The 12,933-nt window shown below is 53.6% G+C and overlaps 1 protein-coding gene across 5 annotated transcripts in view; it reads left to right on the top strand.

Moving 5' to 3' along the window:
- Positions 1 to 7,650, top strand: part of RBM10 (RNA binding motif protein 10) — a 29,544-nt gene extending 21,894 nt beyond the window's left edge. For 3 of the 5 annotated variants that reach the window (XM_082864817.1, XM_082864818.1, XM_082864815.1), the window contains 17 exons: positions 1,873 to 1,933; positions 2,077 to 2,253; positions 2,636 to 2,796; positions 2,972 to 3,069; positions 3,156 to 3,243; positions 3,849 to 4,035; positions 4,139 to 4,281; positions 4,368 to 4,485; positions 4,570 to 4,661; positions 4,749 to 4,913; positions 5,905 to 6,054; positions 6,151 to 6,216; positions 6,292 to 6,480; positions 6,557 to 6,631; positions 6,922 to 7,028; positions 7,104 to 7,233; positions 7,328 to 7,650. In XM_082864817.1, the coding sequence (XP_082720943.1) occupies positions 1,873 to 1,933; positions 2,077 to 2,253; positions 2,636 to 2,796; positions 2,972 to 3,069; positions 3,156 to 3,243; positions 3,849 to 4,035; positions 4,139 to 4,281; positions 4,368 to 4,485; positions 4,570 to 4,661; positions 4,749 to 4,913; positions 5,905 to 6,054; positions 6,151 to 6,216; positions 6,292 to 6,480; positions 6,557 to 6,631; positions 6,922 to 7,028; positions 7,104 to 7,233; positions 7,328 to 7,453 (2,133 nt within the window). In that variant the 3' untranslated portion in view covers positions 7,454 to 7,650. The remainder of the gene's footprint in view (positions 1 to 1,872; positions 1,934 to 2,076; positions 2,254 to 2,635; positions 2,797 to 2,971; positions 3,070 to 3,155; positions 3,244 to 3,848; positions 4,036 to 4,138; positions 4,282 to 4,367; positions 4,486 to 4,569; positions 4,662 to 4,748; positions 4,914 to 5,904; positions 6,055 to 6,150; positions 6,217 to 6,291; positions 6,481 to 6,556; positions 6,632 to 6,921; positions 7,029 to 7,103; positions 7,234 to 7,327) is intronic. The other 2 variants (XM_082864814.1, XM_082864816.1) reach the window with 1 other exon arrangement.
- Positions 7,651 to 12,933: the final 5,283 nt, after the last annotated feature.

Raw genomic sequence — 12,933 nt, forward strand, 5'->3', positions numbered from 1 at the left:
TAGACTTGAAACAGATGTTTATGTAAGTGACTAGTGACAGTGGAGGCATAATGTGATCCATAAAATGTGGGCTTCAGAACCAGACTAGCTGAAGTTAGACTCTCCCAAATCTGCCTTGATTTTCGTCAGGGTATTTAACCTCTCTTTGCCTCACTCTCCCCATCTCTATGATGCAAATACCAATGACCCCGCTCCCCAAAGGTGGTTGGGAGGATTGAAATGTGGTGATGAGAGGGTAACACTTGGAACGACACCTGGCCCGCCGTTAACAATGTTCAGTGTCAGCTCTTGTCCTGAAGGAACGTGTAGGGTGTTCTGAGAGCCTGTGTCAGGTGACCCAACCTCTGACAAAGCCATGTCCGCCTGAGACTTAGGGTACAAGCTGTAGCTCTTTGCAGTCATATTCCCTAAGAGGAGGCTGAGGCTCAGAGAGGTGGAACCTTGAGTTGTGCCTTGCTCCTGATCGTGGGCCATGGATGCCACCGTGAGTTCAGATCTCCCCTGGGGCCAGCCTCACAAGCAGCCTTGGGACTCTATAGCCTCACCTCCTGCAGCCGTCTGGCAGCCCTGAGACCTGAGGGGAGACCTGAGAGCTTGCGGAGGCCCTCTCCCCAAGAGGAACTCTGCCCAGTAAGGGGAGTGGTTCCTGCTTATTTCAAAACCAAAAAAGTAATATCAGAAGGCGGGTGTCCAACCTCTCTGGAGAGGTAGGGACAGAGTGACGGGAGGACTCCATCCCTCCTGTATTTTCAGATACTCCTTGAAACTAGGGGATTCTCTTTCTTTTCTCTCCTTTATCCACCACATGCTGTTGCTCTCCAGTCTTGTCACTTCCATCACAGAAATGCCATTCCCACTGCTCAGGCCAGTCCTCACCTCCTCCCCCACACAGTCGCCACAGGCCCCTCTCTGGTGTGCTGGCCTCTTGCCTCTTTCTCCCACTCCCTCACTGGTGACATTCCTCAAAACCACTTCTGACCACGTCCCTCCTCCTCTGCTGAAAACCCCCACAACTCTGAGCTTGAGTGTGACTCCCCTCTGTGATCTAGTGTCACCTTCCCTGTCCAGCCTTTGCTTTTGCCTCTCCTCACCCTCCTACACAAAATCTCTTGCTGCCTCCGCCAGCAGTCGCTTCCCAGCAAAACCAAACCAAACTCTTGGACCTCCCAGATCAAACAGCCCTGCTGACTATACCCAGCTGAGTGATCTGGGCCTCAGAGCCCCTGGGGGGGACCATTTCCACAGACTCACCTGCTGCCCCTCTGTGCTACATCTGCTCCCCACTGTTAGGCCAGGAGGGCAGAGGCCATATCCTGCACGGAACCTGGCGCGGGAGCAGTGCTTAGTACGTGACCATGGATCACAGATAGAAATGTGGTGAAAGCTGGGCATCTCCAGAGGCTGCAATATCCCAGGCAGATTTATTTCTCAAGAGCGGCAGGATCCAGTCCAGTCCTCGAGATGAAGGAGGGGTGGGAGTCTGGCAAGAGGGGCTGCTGGCTTTGAGGGATAGAAATAACGAAGGTTTCTGAATAGGGAAGTACATTTTGGGAAGAGGAACCTACCAAAGGGACTTTGGAGGTGGGGGCATTTCTGGGAGTTGGTACCTCGGAGCAGGCGGCACTTGGTAACAGAGGTGGGGGAGTTATGGATCCTGAGTTGAGGGGTTGGCACTGAGGACAAATTTGAGACCATGTAAAGGGAAGATTCACGGGACCGAGGAGGACAGCCAGAGCCCCAAAGCCCCCTGCCACCCCTGACCCTGGGACCTTCCCGGGGCATGGCGGGTTCCCTGGGGGATCTCTGGATCCACGTCTGGAGGGTGCAGTGGAAAGCCCCACCCCCTCTGATAGCCTGGCCTGTGCCTCACAGTGTGGCGTCCAGAACTTCAAACGCCGTGAGAAGTGCTTCAAATGTGGTGTGCCCAAGTCAGGTATGGCCCTCCTACCTCCCTCTTTCCCGGGACGTTGCTGGGAAGAGGGAGAAGGGTGAGGGGCCAGTGCTCTGGGAGGAGGGAGACCAGCCTGGGAGCCCCTCCCCCTTTGTCATTGGCCTGTCTTCTGCCGCCCCTGACAGAGGCAGAGCAGAAGCTGCCCCTGGGCGCAAGGTTGGATCAGCAGACACTACCGCTGGGTGGTCGGGAGCTAAGCCAGGGCCTGCTGCCCCTGCCACAGCCCTACCAGGCCCAGGGAGTGCTGGCCTCGCAGGCCCTGTCACAGGGCTCGGAGCCGAGCTCAGAGAACGCCAACGACAGTGAGTCAGTTGTTCCTTCCTTCCTCCCTGCCCTAGGGTGTCTAGGCTGGGCTCTCCAAGGCCAGAGAGATGGTGGTGACCAGGACTTCATCCTCCCAGGGGCCTCTGCCTGGTGGGGGGACACACATGTAATGTAGGGAGAGCAGAGGAAGAGCATTGCCAAACTCGACTTTGGGGGTGTGTTGAGAAGGTTCTCAGCAGGTGGGTGACTGAGCTGGGACTTGGACTGACAAGCAGAGTTTATCTGAGAGGAAGAGGTGAGGGGAAGCAGTGGGCGTAAGGACGCGGAGGCCAGGGGAGAGGGAGCAGAGGGGAGCCACCAGAGGGTAGGGCGGGAGCGGAATATCAGTGGTGCTTCCTAATGCTGGGCCCCTTCCTGCAGCCATCATTTTGCGCAACCTGAACCCACACAGCACCATGGATTCCATCCTGGGGGCCCTGGCACCCTACGCAGTGCTGTCCTCCTCCAACGTACGCGTCATCAAGGACAAGCAGACCCAACTGAACCGTGGCTTTGCCTTCATCCAGCTCTCCACCATCGTGGTGAGGGCGGCACAGGGGGGGGCCGGGCAGCCAGGATCCCGGCCCCCGGGGCAGGGAGGAGGGACCCTGACCCTAGCCCCCCACCGCGGCCCCAAGCCTGGAAATGGGGCAATGGAGCCGGGGACCTCCCCGGGCCTGACCCTTCTGCCCCTGCCCCCGCCACCTCCTCCCCCAGGAGGCAGCCCAGCTGCTGCAGATCCTGCAGGCCCTGCACCCGCCGCTCACCATCGACGGCAAGACCATCAACGTTGAGTTTGCCAAGGGTTCTAAGAGGTCAGGGCCCCACCTGTGTCCTTTCCCAGCTTGCCCCCCAGCTTGGGGCCTCCTGTCTCACTCCCAGTCTCTGACATCCTCCCCAGGGACATGGCCTCCAACGAAGGCAGTCGCATCAATGCTGCCTCTGTGGCCAGCACTGCCATTGCCGCGGCCCAGTGGGCCATCTCGCAGGTACTCAGAGACTCCCCTCCACCCCAGCATCCCTGTACCTGGGCCGCCTCCACCCTCCCGCTCCCTCTCTGCAAACAGGAGGGCTGGCTTGCTGTTTTGGCTTCCTGTGGCCCCGAAAACCTCTCACAGTGGTCGCCGGTGGGGGCTATGGGGTCCGCGCTGCAGCTCCCTTCCCAGGCACCTCCTCCCAGGCTTTCCTTTTCAACGCCATCGCGGCTGCTTTTCTGTTCTGTTTGGTAGTTGTATATCATCCTGAATTGTTACAACCTTTCTTGGTAAAAGGGAATTTATAAGTGGCTGCAAGAAAATTGGCAGATGACAATAAAGAAGGGGAGGATGGTATCTTCCTTGGTCTGACACCCAACACATATATCACGCAACACATGTACCAGTGTCAGCCCTAGGAGCGTTTTGGCGCGTGTCTTTGTTCCAGTCTTGTTTTTGTCACCACCCTGCTCTGCTCTGGCCGGGTGGCCCTTGTTTGAGGGCTGCATGCTTTCTGTCAGCAGACACTTGCTTCACTTGTGGGCAGACGTCTCTTAGCTGGTCCCCCTCCCCTCTGTGCCCCCTCCTCTGCTAATGAACCCCTCCCACCTGCCCCTCAGGCCTCCCAGGGTGGGGAGGGTGCCTGGGCCACCCCCGAGGAGCCACCGGTCGACTACAGCTACTACCAACAGGAGGAGGGCTATGGCGGCAGCCAGGGCACAGAGTCCTCTCTCTATGCCCATGGCTACCTCAAGGGCACGAAGGGCCCCGGCATCACTGGAACCAAAGGGGACCCAGCCGGAGCAGGTTAGCCTCAGCATCTCTCCCTGAGCCCATGGTGGGGACTGGCAAGCATAGGGTCCTGGGCCCTGCCGTTCACGTTCTCCTTTTTCCCTGTCCCCCTTTACAGGTCCCGAGGCCTCCCTGGAGCCTGGGGCAGACTCTGTGTCCCTGCAGGCTTTCTCCCGCACCCAGCCTGGTGCCACCCCTGGTGTCTACCAGCAGTCAGCAGCTGAAGCAAGCGGCAGCCAGGGCACTGCTGCCAACAGCCAGGTGAGGAAAATCAAGGGGAGGTCCTGGGGGCCATGGGGGCACTGGTAGACACTGAGCCCTGTTCCCCTGTCTTGCCCCGTGACTAGTCATACACCATCATGTCACCCGCTGTGCTCAAATCTGAGCTCCAGAGCCCCACCCATCCCAGCTCTTCCCTGCCACCAGCCACGAGTCCCTCTGCCCAGGAGTCCTACAGCCAGTACCGTGAGTAGCCATGGCCTATGGTGAGGGGTGGGGAATTCCTTAACAAAGCAGAGAGGAGTGCAACCCCCTCTTCTCACTCTCCAGCTGTTCCTGACGTCTCCACCTACCAGTACGACGAGACATCTGGCTACTACTATGACCCCCAGACTGGCCTCTACTACGACCCCAACTCTCAGGTGATAGGGCAGTCTGGGGAGTGGGCAGGGTCTGCAGTCCCCTCCTCGAGGTCTTCCCTCACACCCCTTCTCCCCCACCTCCCCCAGTACTACTACAATGCTCAGAGCCAGCAGTACCTGTACTGGGATGGGGAAAGGCGGACCTATGTTCCTGCCCTGGAGCAGTCAGCTGATGGGCATAAGGAAACGGGAGCGCCCTCAAAGGAGGGCAAAGAGAAGAAGGAAAAGCACAAGACCAAGACGGCCCAACAGGTGAACACTGGGAGTCCAGCAGTCACTGGCTGGCTGTTAGGTGTCTTCTGATGAATGCCATTCTGTCATCTGTTATCCTCCGCTGCCAAGGGAGGGGATGGCGGTGGATGTGCACGTGGGCAGTAGTTGTACCCAGGAGAGACCAGGCTCCCGGTCCAGCTCTGCTCTTTGCTGCGTGACCTTGAGCCAGGGCCGTCTCCCTACCAGGTACATGGTAGGGCTGCCCACCTCCCTGAGGTGGCCAGTGCCATCCAAGTGTACCCTGTCTGCTTTCCCATCCCCTGGTGGGAACCTTTGTGCTGTTGGTGGCAATGTGGGCTGGTGTGGGCACGCCTGAAGCCAGGCTAGCCCTGCCTGTGGAAACAAATGCGCATGCATGCTCCTTTGGGCCCAGAACCCCACCTAAGGGTGTGTCCGTGTCTGTCTGTGTATATATACCCCAGAGAACTTCTCGCGGGCCCATCAGGGGGTGGGCAGGAAGACAACCATCGCAGTGTTCTGTGGTGGTGGGCAGTTGGAGGGAACCTCAGTGTCTTGTCTGTGGAGGAAGAATATGACAGTCTGGGTGCAACACTTAGAAGCAAGAACTACGTGTTCCTTTGGCAGCCTGGTAAATTCTAAAAATGGTGTTGTGCCTGGGGGTCGGGGTTGGGCAACGACATGGAACGTGGCATAGTATCACACATGTAAATTAAAATTATACACAGAGCAAGCCATTCTATGCATTTTAGAACGATAAAATGAAAACACACGGCAAACCTAATAGCGTGGGTGCCCATGAGGAGAATGGGGGCACAGCTGGGGAGGGGCTTGCTGAGGAGCACTGATGACAGGACGACAGAGAAATGGGGACTTTCACTTCCGCCTCTCTCACCTTCTGCTTGAGGCTGCAGGGCAGGAAGGGGCGGGCTGCTGCAAGGGCAGAGGTTGGAGTTGGCGACCCCAGCAGTCGGAGGATTCCTAAGAGCCTCACCCCCACCCTCGCCCCTAGATTGCCAAGGACATGGAACGCTGGGCCCGCAGCCTCAACAAGCAAAAAGAAAACTTCAAAAACAGCTTCCAGCCCATCAGTTCCCTACGAGACGATGAAAGGCGGGAGTCGGCCACCGCAGATGCTGGCTACGCCATCCTCGAGAAGAAGGTGTGTGTGGCTGTCCATCCGCGCCCTGCCCCCCAGTCTTGTCATCCCTTTGGTCCTTCCGTGGAATCTCTGAATTTCTGTGTTCCTCCACCCCAGGGAGCACTAGCTGAGAGACAGCACACCAGCATGGACCTCCCAAAACTGGCCAGTGATGACCGCCCAGTGAGTGCCCAGGGCAGAAAGAAGGGCAGGGCTCTGAGCTAGCCAGACCAGACCTCTCACCCTCACCTTTTTCAGAGCCCACCAAGGGGGCTGGTGGCAGCCTACAGCGGGGAGAGTGACAGTGAGGAGGAGCAAGAGCGTGGGGGCCCGGAGCGGGAGGAGAAGCTCACTGACTGGCAGAAGCTGGCCTGTCTGCTCTGCCGGCGCCAGTTCCCCAGCAAGGAGGCGCTCATCCGCCACCAGCAGCTCTCCGGGCTCCACAAGGTGACTGAGGGAGGCTTGGCTGGGAACCCTGTCCTGGCCCGGCCCAGCCGCTTCACTCCTCCTGTCCTCCTTGCAGCAAAACCTTGAGATTCACCGGCGAGCCCACCTGTCAGAAAATGAGCTGGAGGCACTTGAGAAGAACGACATGGAGGTGAGGTGTGACCCACTCCTGGGCTCCATCCCTCGGTCCCTTACCAAGCGCTCCATCCGTGTAGGCAGCTGGCGCTCAGGTTCCTCAGCTAGACACAGCCTGGCTGCCATCAGCCACTTCACGTCCTTTCCCTGCAAGGCTTCTTCCCGATTCCCCCCATGCTGGCTGCTGGCATTCACAGGACCACAGATCTGTTCGCTAGATCTAGCTCCCTTTGGGGGCCCCCCAGCTGTGCCCATGTTTCCTGCAAATAGCGATCAGCTCCTTCATTCTCACACACACTCTTTCAGCAAATGAAGTACCGGGACCGCGCAGCTGAACGCAGAGAGAAGTATGGCATCCCTGAGCCGCCGGAGCCCAAGAGGAGGAAATATAGCGGCATGTCTGCGGCCTCTGTGTGAGTGCCCGGGGCCAGGTCGGGGGCCTGGGGCCGGCAGGCCAGTCGCTCACACTGTGCCACTGTCTCCTGCAGGGACTTTGAGCAGCCCACGCGGGATGGGCTGGGCAGTGACAACATTGGCAGTCGCATGCTCCAGGCTATGGGCTGGAAAGAGGGCAGTGGCCTGGGCCGCAAGAAACAAGGCATTGTGACTCCCATTGAGGTGAGTCTGTGGGGATCCCATCCCCATCCTCCAGTACTCTCTGCTGTAGCCCTGGCCCCCGCCCAACCTGACAGAGTCTGCCTCCCTCACACAGGCCCAGACACGGGTGCGGGGCTCCGGCTTGGGTGCCCGAGGCAGCTCCTATGGGGTCACCTCAACCGAGTCATACAAGGAGACGCTGCACAAGACAATGGTGACCCGCTTCAACGAGGCCCAGTGAGCAGCTGCAAGACCTACTTATACTTATGTTGGGTGTCCAGCCTGGAGCAGGGGAGGATGAAATGTTGGGTGGTCAGAACAGGGGCCCTGCACCTGTTGACTGGCCTAACTCCGCAGCCAGAGAGGCCCTGACCAAGTCAGACTTTTGAGTTGGTGACTTTTATTGGAAAACTGGGCTGGGTTCATGTCTTTCTTTTTGTAATAAAAGCTGAAAAGTCCGCAGCTTGCATGTCTCTTTCTCATGTCCCAGAGTGGTTTGTGGCCCACACAGATACAGGGACATAAACACAGATGGACAAGATCTTGGTCACAGCCCCTCACCATTATCGGGTCCAGCAGGTCATGCTGTACCAGGAAACCAAGCACCACCAGGGCACCGTCAGGCTTGAAGACCCTCTGGGTCACAGCCAGGACTAGGAACCCCCCATCCCCTGGCCTTGCCACCCTGCAGCTGCACTTGCTGTATGGCTGCAAGGCTAAACTGTACTTGAGTCTGGGGACAATGCCTGAGGGCACCTCTGAGTGAACAACGATAGGCACTCTGGCGCCAGTGGGCCCTGTGCCCTCAACAGGCTGATGACCCCAGAGGTGTGGAGATAAGAGAATCAGCCTGCCAGTCCCAGGGATGCCCCACCAGTTGGGTCCACCCTCGTCCTCATCCGCTCCACGGCTTTTACCACAGCATCAGTCCCACTAACCAGTCTCCACCCTGTGATTCACAAGTATGCGTGTGCTCTCAGCACAGGTCTGAGTACAGTGGAACACGAAGCTGGGGCTGCCCTCTCCGGGCCTTGGGGGGGCTGGGCTGTGAAACGGGGCCAGGAACCGCCCCTCCCCAAAACATACATGCTTTTAGGACAAGAAGGTGGAAGGGAGGTAGTGTAGGAAGAGCAAGTGGTTCAAAGCCCCTCCTTCCTCACTTAGTAGTCTGCATTATGACATCACCCTACACAAGTTGTAAGGAGAGGGATGAAAAAGCGAGGCTGGTGTAATCTTGATCCCCAAAACAGATGAGATAATTCAAGAAGAGAACATTTCAAGCCACTTACACCTGTAGATTAAAAATCCTTAATAAAGTCTTAGCTACGGCTTCCCTGGTGGCGCAGTGGTTAAGAATCCGCCTGCCAATGCAGGGGACACGGTTTCGAGCCCTGATCCGGGAAGATCCCACATGCCGTGGAGCAAGTAAGCCCGTGCACTACAACTACTGAGCCTGCGCTCTAGAGCCTGTGAGCCACAACTGCTGAGCCCATATGCCACAACTGCTGAAGCCCGCATGCCTAGAGCCCATGCTCCGCAGCAAGAGAAGCCACCACAATGAGAAGCCCGCTCAAGGAAGAGTAGCCCCCGCTTGCCGCAGCTAGAGAAAGCCTGCACACAGCAACGAAGACCCAACGCGGCCAAAAAGAAAGAAAGAAATTTATTTTTAAAAAATGTTAGCTAAATGAATCCAATATTATATTTAGCAAATATGTTTGGATCAAATAGTTTATCTCAGGAATGCAAAATTGAGTCAACATTAGAGAAACTATATATGTAGTGCTCTACATTAACAGACCAAAAGTAAACAAACGTAATAATCTCAACCACAGAAAGCATTTGATAAGGTTCAAGAATCAATAAATCCATACTTACAGAAATTAATGGATAAAAGAATAAATACATGGAGGAGAAGAGAAATATCTCCTATACAGTAGAATGTCAACTAATAATCACGGCACAATGATGATGTTCTGTTAATGTTATGAAATCTCTGGGTGCTAAAGCTAGCGGTTACACTTTGATGTAAACAGGATATTTACACAGATTCAAAGTATCTCTCCATGAGATATATGTTAGTTAATTCCAAAGGGGGAAAATAATATCTTTACAGTAGAGAAACCTGGCAGATACCATCTTAATGAGGGGAACAAAGTGAACATTATCAGTATTAAAATCCTGAGCCATCTGATAGGATGAAATGAGGAGACAGCATCACTTTTGTGATATTCCCAGGCAATATGCAGAACACGAATCTAACCACAAGGAAACATCAGACAAAGCCAAACTGAGGGACAGTCTACAAAATTCCTGGCTTATAATCTTCAAAAGTGTCAATGTCATGAAGGTCAAGGGAGCACTGAAGAACCGTTCCAGATTGAAGGAGACATCCCATTTGAATGTTCAAATGTTACCTCCTGGCTACCCCATTTAAAGTTCCAAACTCTCCCCTGCCATACTCCCTATGCCCCTTTCCTTGCATTCTTTTTCTCCATGACATTTCTCAATTTCTAACATACTATAAGTTTTCTTACTTTTCTATAGTCTCCTTCACTAGAATGAAAACATCACGAGGGAAGGGACTTCTGTCTGCCTTGCTCACCACTGTGTCCCCAATGCCTTGAACAGGGTTTGGCACATACCGGACCATGGAAGCATGAATAAATACACACACCACAACTGTTCAAATCATTCTCATTCTCAAGACTCCATTTTTTTAAAAAAATGGCTAATACATAAAGAGTCCTTAGGGACCTCCCTGGTGGCATAGTGGTTAAGAATCCACCTGCCAATGCAGGGGACATGGGTTCGAGCCCTGGTCTGGGAAGATCCCACATGCAGCAGAGCAACTAAGCCCATGCGCCACAACTACTGAAGCCCGCGGTGCCTAGAGCCCGTGCTCTGCAACAAGAGAAGCCTCTGCAATTAGAAGCCCGCGCACTGCAACGAAGAGTAGCCCCTAGAGAAAGCCCGCACACAGCAACGAAGACCCAATGCAGCCAAAAATAAATAAATAAATAAATTTATAAAACAAATAAAAATAACGAGTCCCTAAAAATCCATAAGAGGTACAACAACCCAATAGAAAATGGATAAAGGAAACAGAAAATTCCCAGAAAACAAGAACTGCAAATACCTCTAAATCTATGAAAAGATGCCCAAGTTCACGCCTAATAAGAGAAATACACATTATAATTACACCCGACTGGCAAACATCCAAAGGCTTGACAATCTGCTCAGTGAGGCTGTGAACCAGCTGCACTCTCATACGTGGCTGGGGGCAATGCGAATTGTACAACTCTCACCCCCACTTCCCCTTTCTCCCTGCTTTCTTACCTCCACAGGCTTTTGTTCAAGCTGTTCCCTCCGGCTGGGATGCCCTTCCCTCTCACTTGGGAAAGTCCAAAGTCCAAATCCTGCCTCAATTACTCCTACTGATCCTTTTGAAGGCAATCAATTCTTCAGAGAAGTCGGCCACACCCACGGCTTCTGTTGCCACCTCTGATGGCCCCTAAATCCATCCACAGAAACTCAGATCTAGTCCCCAAACTGTTAATTCGACCAACACATACCAGACCATGGATATCTAACAGGCATCAAAAATGTAACACATCTGGGGACTTCCCTGGTGGCGCAGTGGTCAAAAATCCGCCTGCCAATGCAGGGGACACGCGTTCGTGCCCCGGTCCGGGAAGATCCCACATGCCGCGGAGCAACTAAGTCCGTGCGCCACAACTACTGAGCCTGCGCTCTAGGGCCCACGAGCCACAACTACTGAGCCCGCACACCTAGAGCCCCTGCTCCACAGCAAGAGAAGCCACTGCAATGAGAAGCCCGTGCACCACAACAAGAGTAGCCCCCGCTTCCCCAAACTAGAGAAAGCCCACGTGCAGCAACGAACACCCAACACAGCCATAAATAAATAAATAATGTAACGTCTGAAAACCAACTCCTGATTTTGCCCCATGCCTGCTCCTAATGGAGTAGTTCCCCTGTCAATGACAACTCCATCCTTCCAGCTCAGGCTAGAAACCCACGGGTCAGCCAGGACTCCTCTCTATTTTTCATGCGCTGTATCCGATTTCTCAGCAAATCCTGGTGTCTTTACCTTCAAAATCAACTCAAAATAGAACCCCACACACTTCCTCTTTCACCACCTTGGTCTGACCCTCTCTCATCACTACCTGGACTCTTGCAGTAGCCTTTTCACTGGCTTTTCTGCTTCCTCTCCCCCACCCCACCCCCACACACACAGTTTGTTCTCTCTCCACAGAGAGCAGCCGGATTCTAAAATATAATTTAAATAATGTGACTCCCCTACTTAAAATCCTTTTATGGCTCCCCATGGATCTTAGAATAAAAACCAAACATCTCAGCCTGGCTTACAATGCCCTGCTTGATATGGCCTCGAATCTCATCTGCCAGTGCTCTCCCTTCCTCACTCCTCTCCAACTACACAGACATCTGTGCTCTTCCCAAACATTTCAAGAACTTCCAGCCTCAAGGCTTTGCCCCTGATGTTCCCTCTGTCTGATGCTTTCCCCCCATGTTACACATGGTTTGCTTCTTCACTTTTCACAGGCCAGGCCACCTCCTCAGAGAGTCATTCCCTGACTACTTCGCATGGGGTATCAGGGGAGGTCTCCCTGAGGTGAGGCAAACAATAAATCAGAAGGAAAAGATCTGATGGAAGAGCGTTCTTAACTATTGCAATGGCAGTAGTCTCCTTTCTATGTTCTTTGCTATGTTCCCAGTGCCCTGCACTTAGTAAGCATTCAATAAATCTTTTTCAAATGAGCAAATGTGGAGGATTTGAGGACAGGATATGTGATACAGAATTTGGGATAAGGTGATAAAGGCATTTTGTGTTAAATACCTTTGCTGTAACATCACCTTCTCAGGGAGGCCTTCCTTGACCACACTATCTAAAAATGCAACCTGTCCCCCACAGATTTCCCTTTACCTTGTTCTATTTTTCTCCACAGCATTTAGCAGTTATCACATATATACGACATATTTACATATATATTTAGTTGTATATTCACATATGAATATAGGCTATACACAATGTATTTAATATGACATTTATTATATACAGATGTAACTTTTTTTTTTTTTTGCCACAGCACATGGCTTGTGGGATCTTAGTTCCCCGACCAGGGATTGAACCCCGGCCCTTGGCAGCGAAAGCGTGGAATCCTAACCACTGGACCGCCAGGGAATTCCCTACAGATGTAAATTATTTACATATTGACACTGGCTATCATGTTATGTAAACTGTGTAATATTAACATGTACATTTTATTAGACACAATTTATATTATATTCACATGTATCTAATATAATTTTTACTTATTTGTTACATTTATGGTCTTGTCTCTCGCTAGTCTGTCAGCTCCGTGAGGGCAAGGAAGAATCCCTGGCGCCTGGCCCACAGCTGGAGCTCCAAAATGTCAAATGAATGAACTCCCTTGGCCACCTGAGCCTCAGCTTTCCCCTCTGTAGGATGGGTGTGCCTTTCCATCTGGAGGTACCCCCATGTTCCGATCCCTTTTCCTACACCTCCCCCACTCCAGAGGGCTGCTCCCGGAACTCCGCAGCCCAGGTTTACATTTTCCCATACCCTGGGCGTTCATGCCCACCACGTGCACTAGGCGCCGGCCCGACCGGACTACCACCCCCAGCATGCCTCGCGCGTTCGTGAAGTACCACCACAACCCA

The sequence above is a fragment of the Leucopleurus acutus genome, assembly GCF_964270905.1.
Source record: "Leucopleurus acutus genome assembly, chromosome: X".
NCBI lineage: Eukaryota > Metazoa > Chordata > Mammalia > Artiodactyla > Delphinidae > Leucopleurus > Leucopleurus acutus.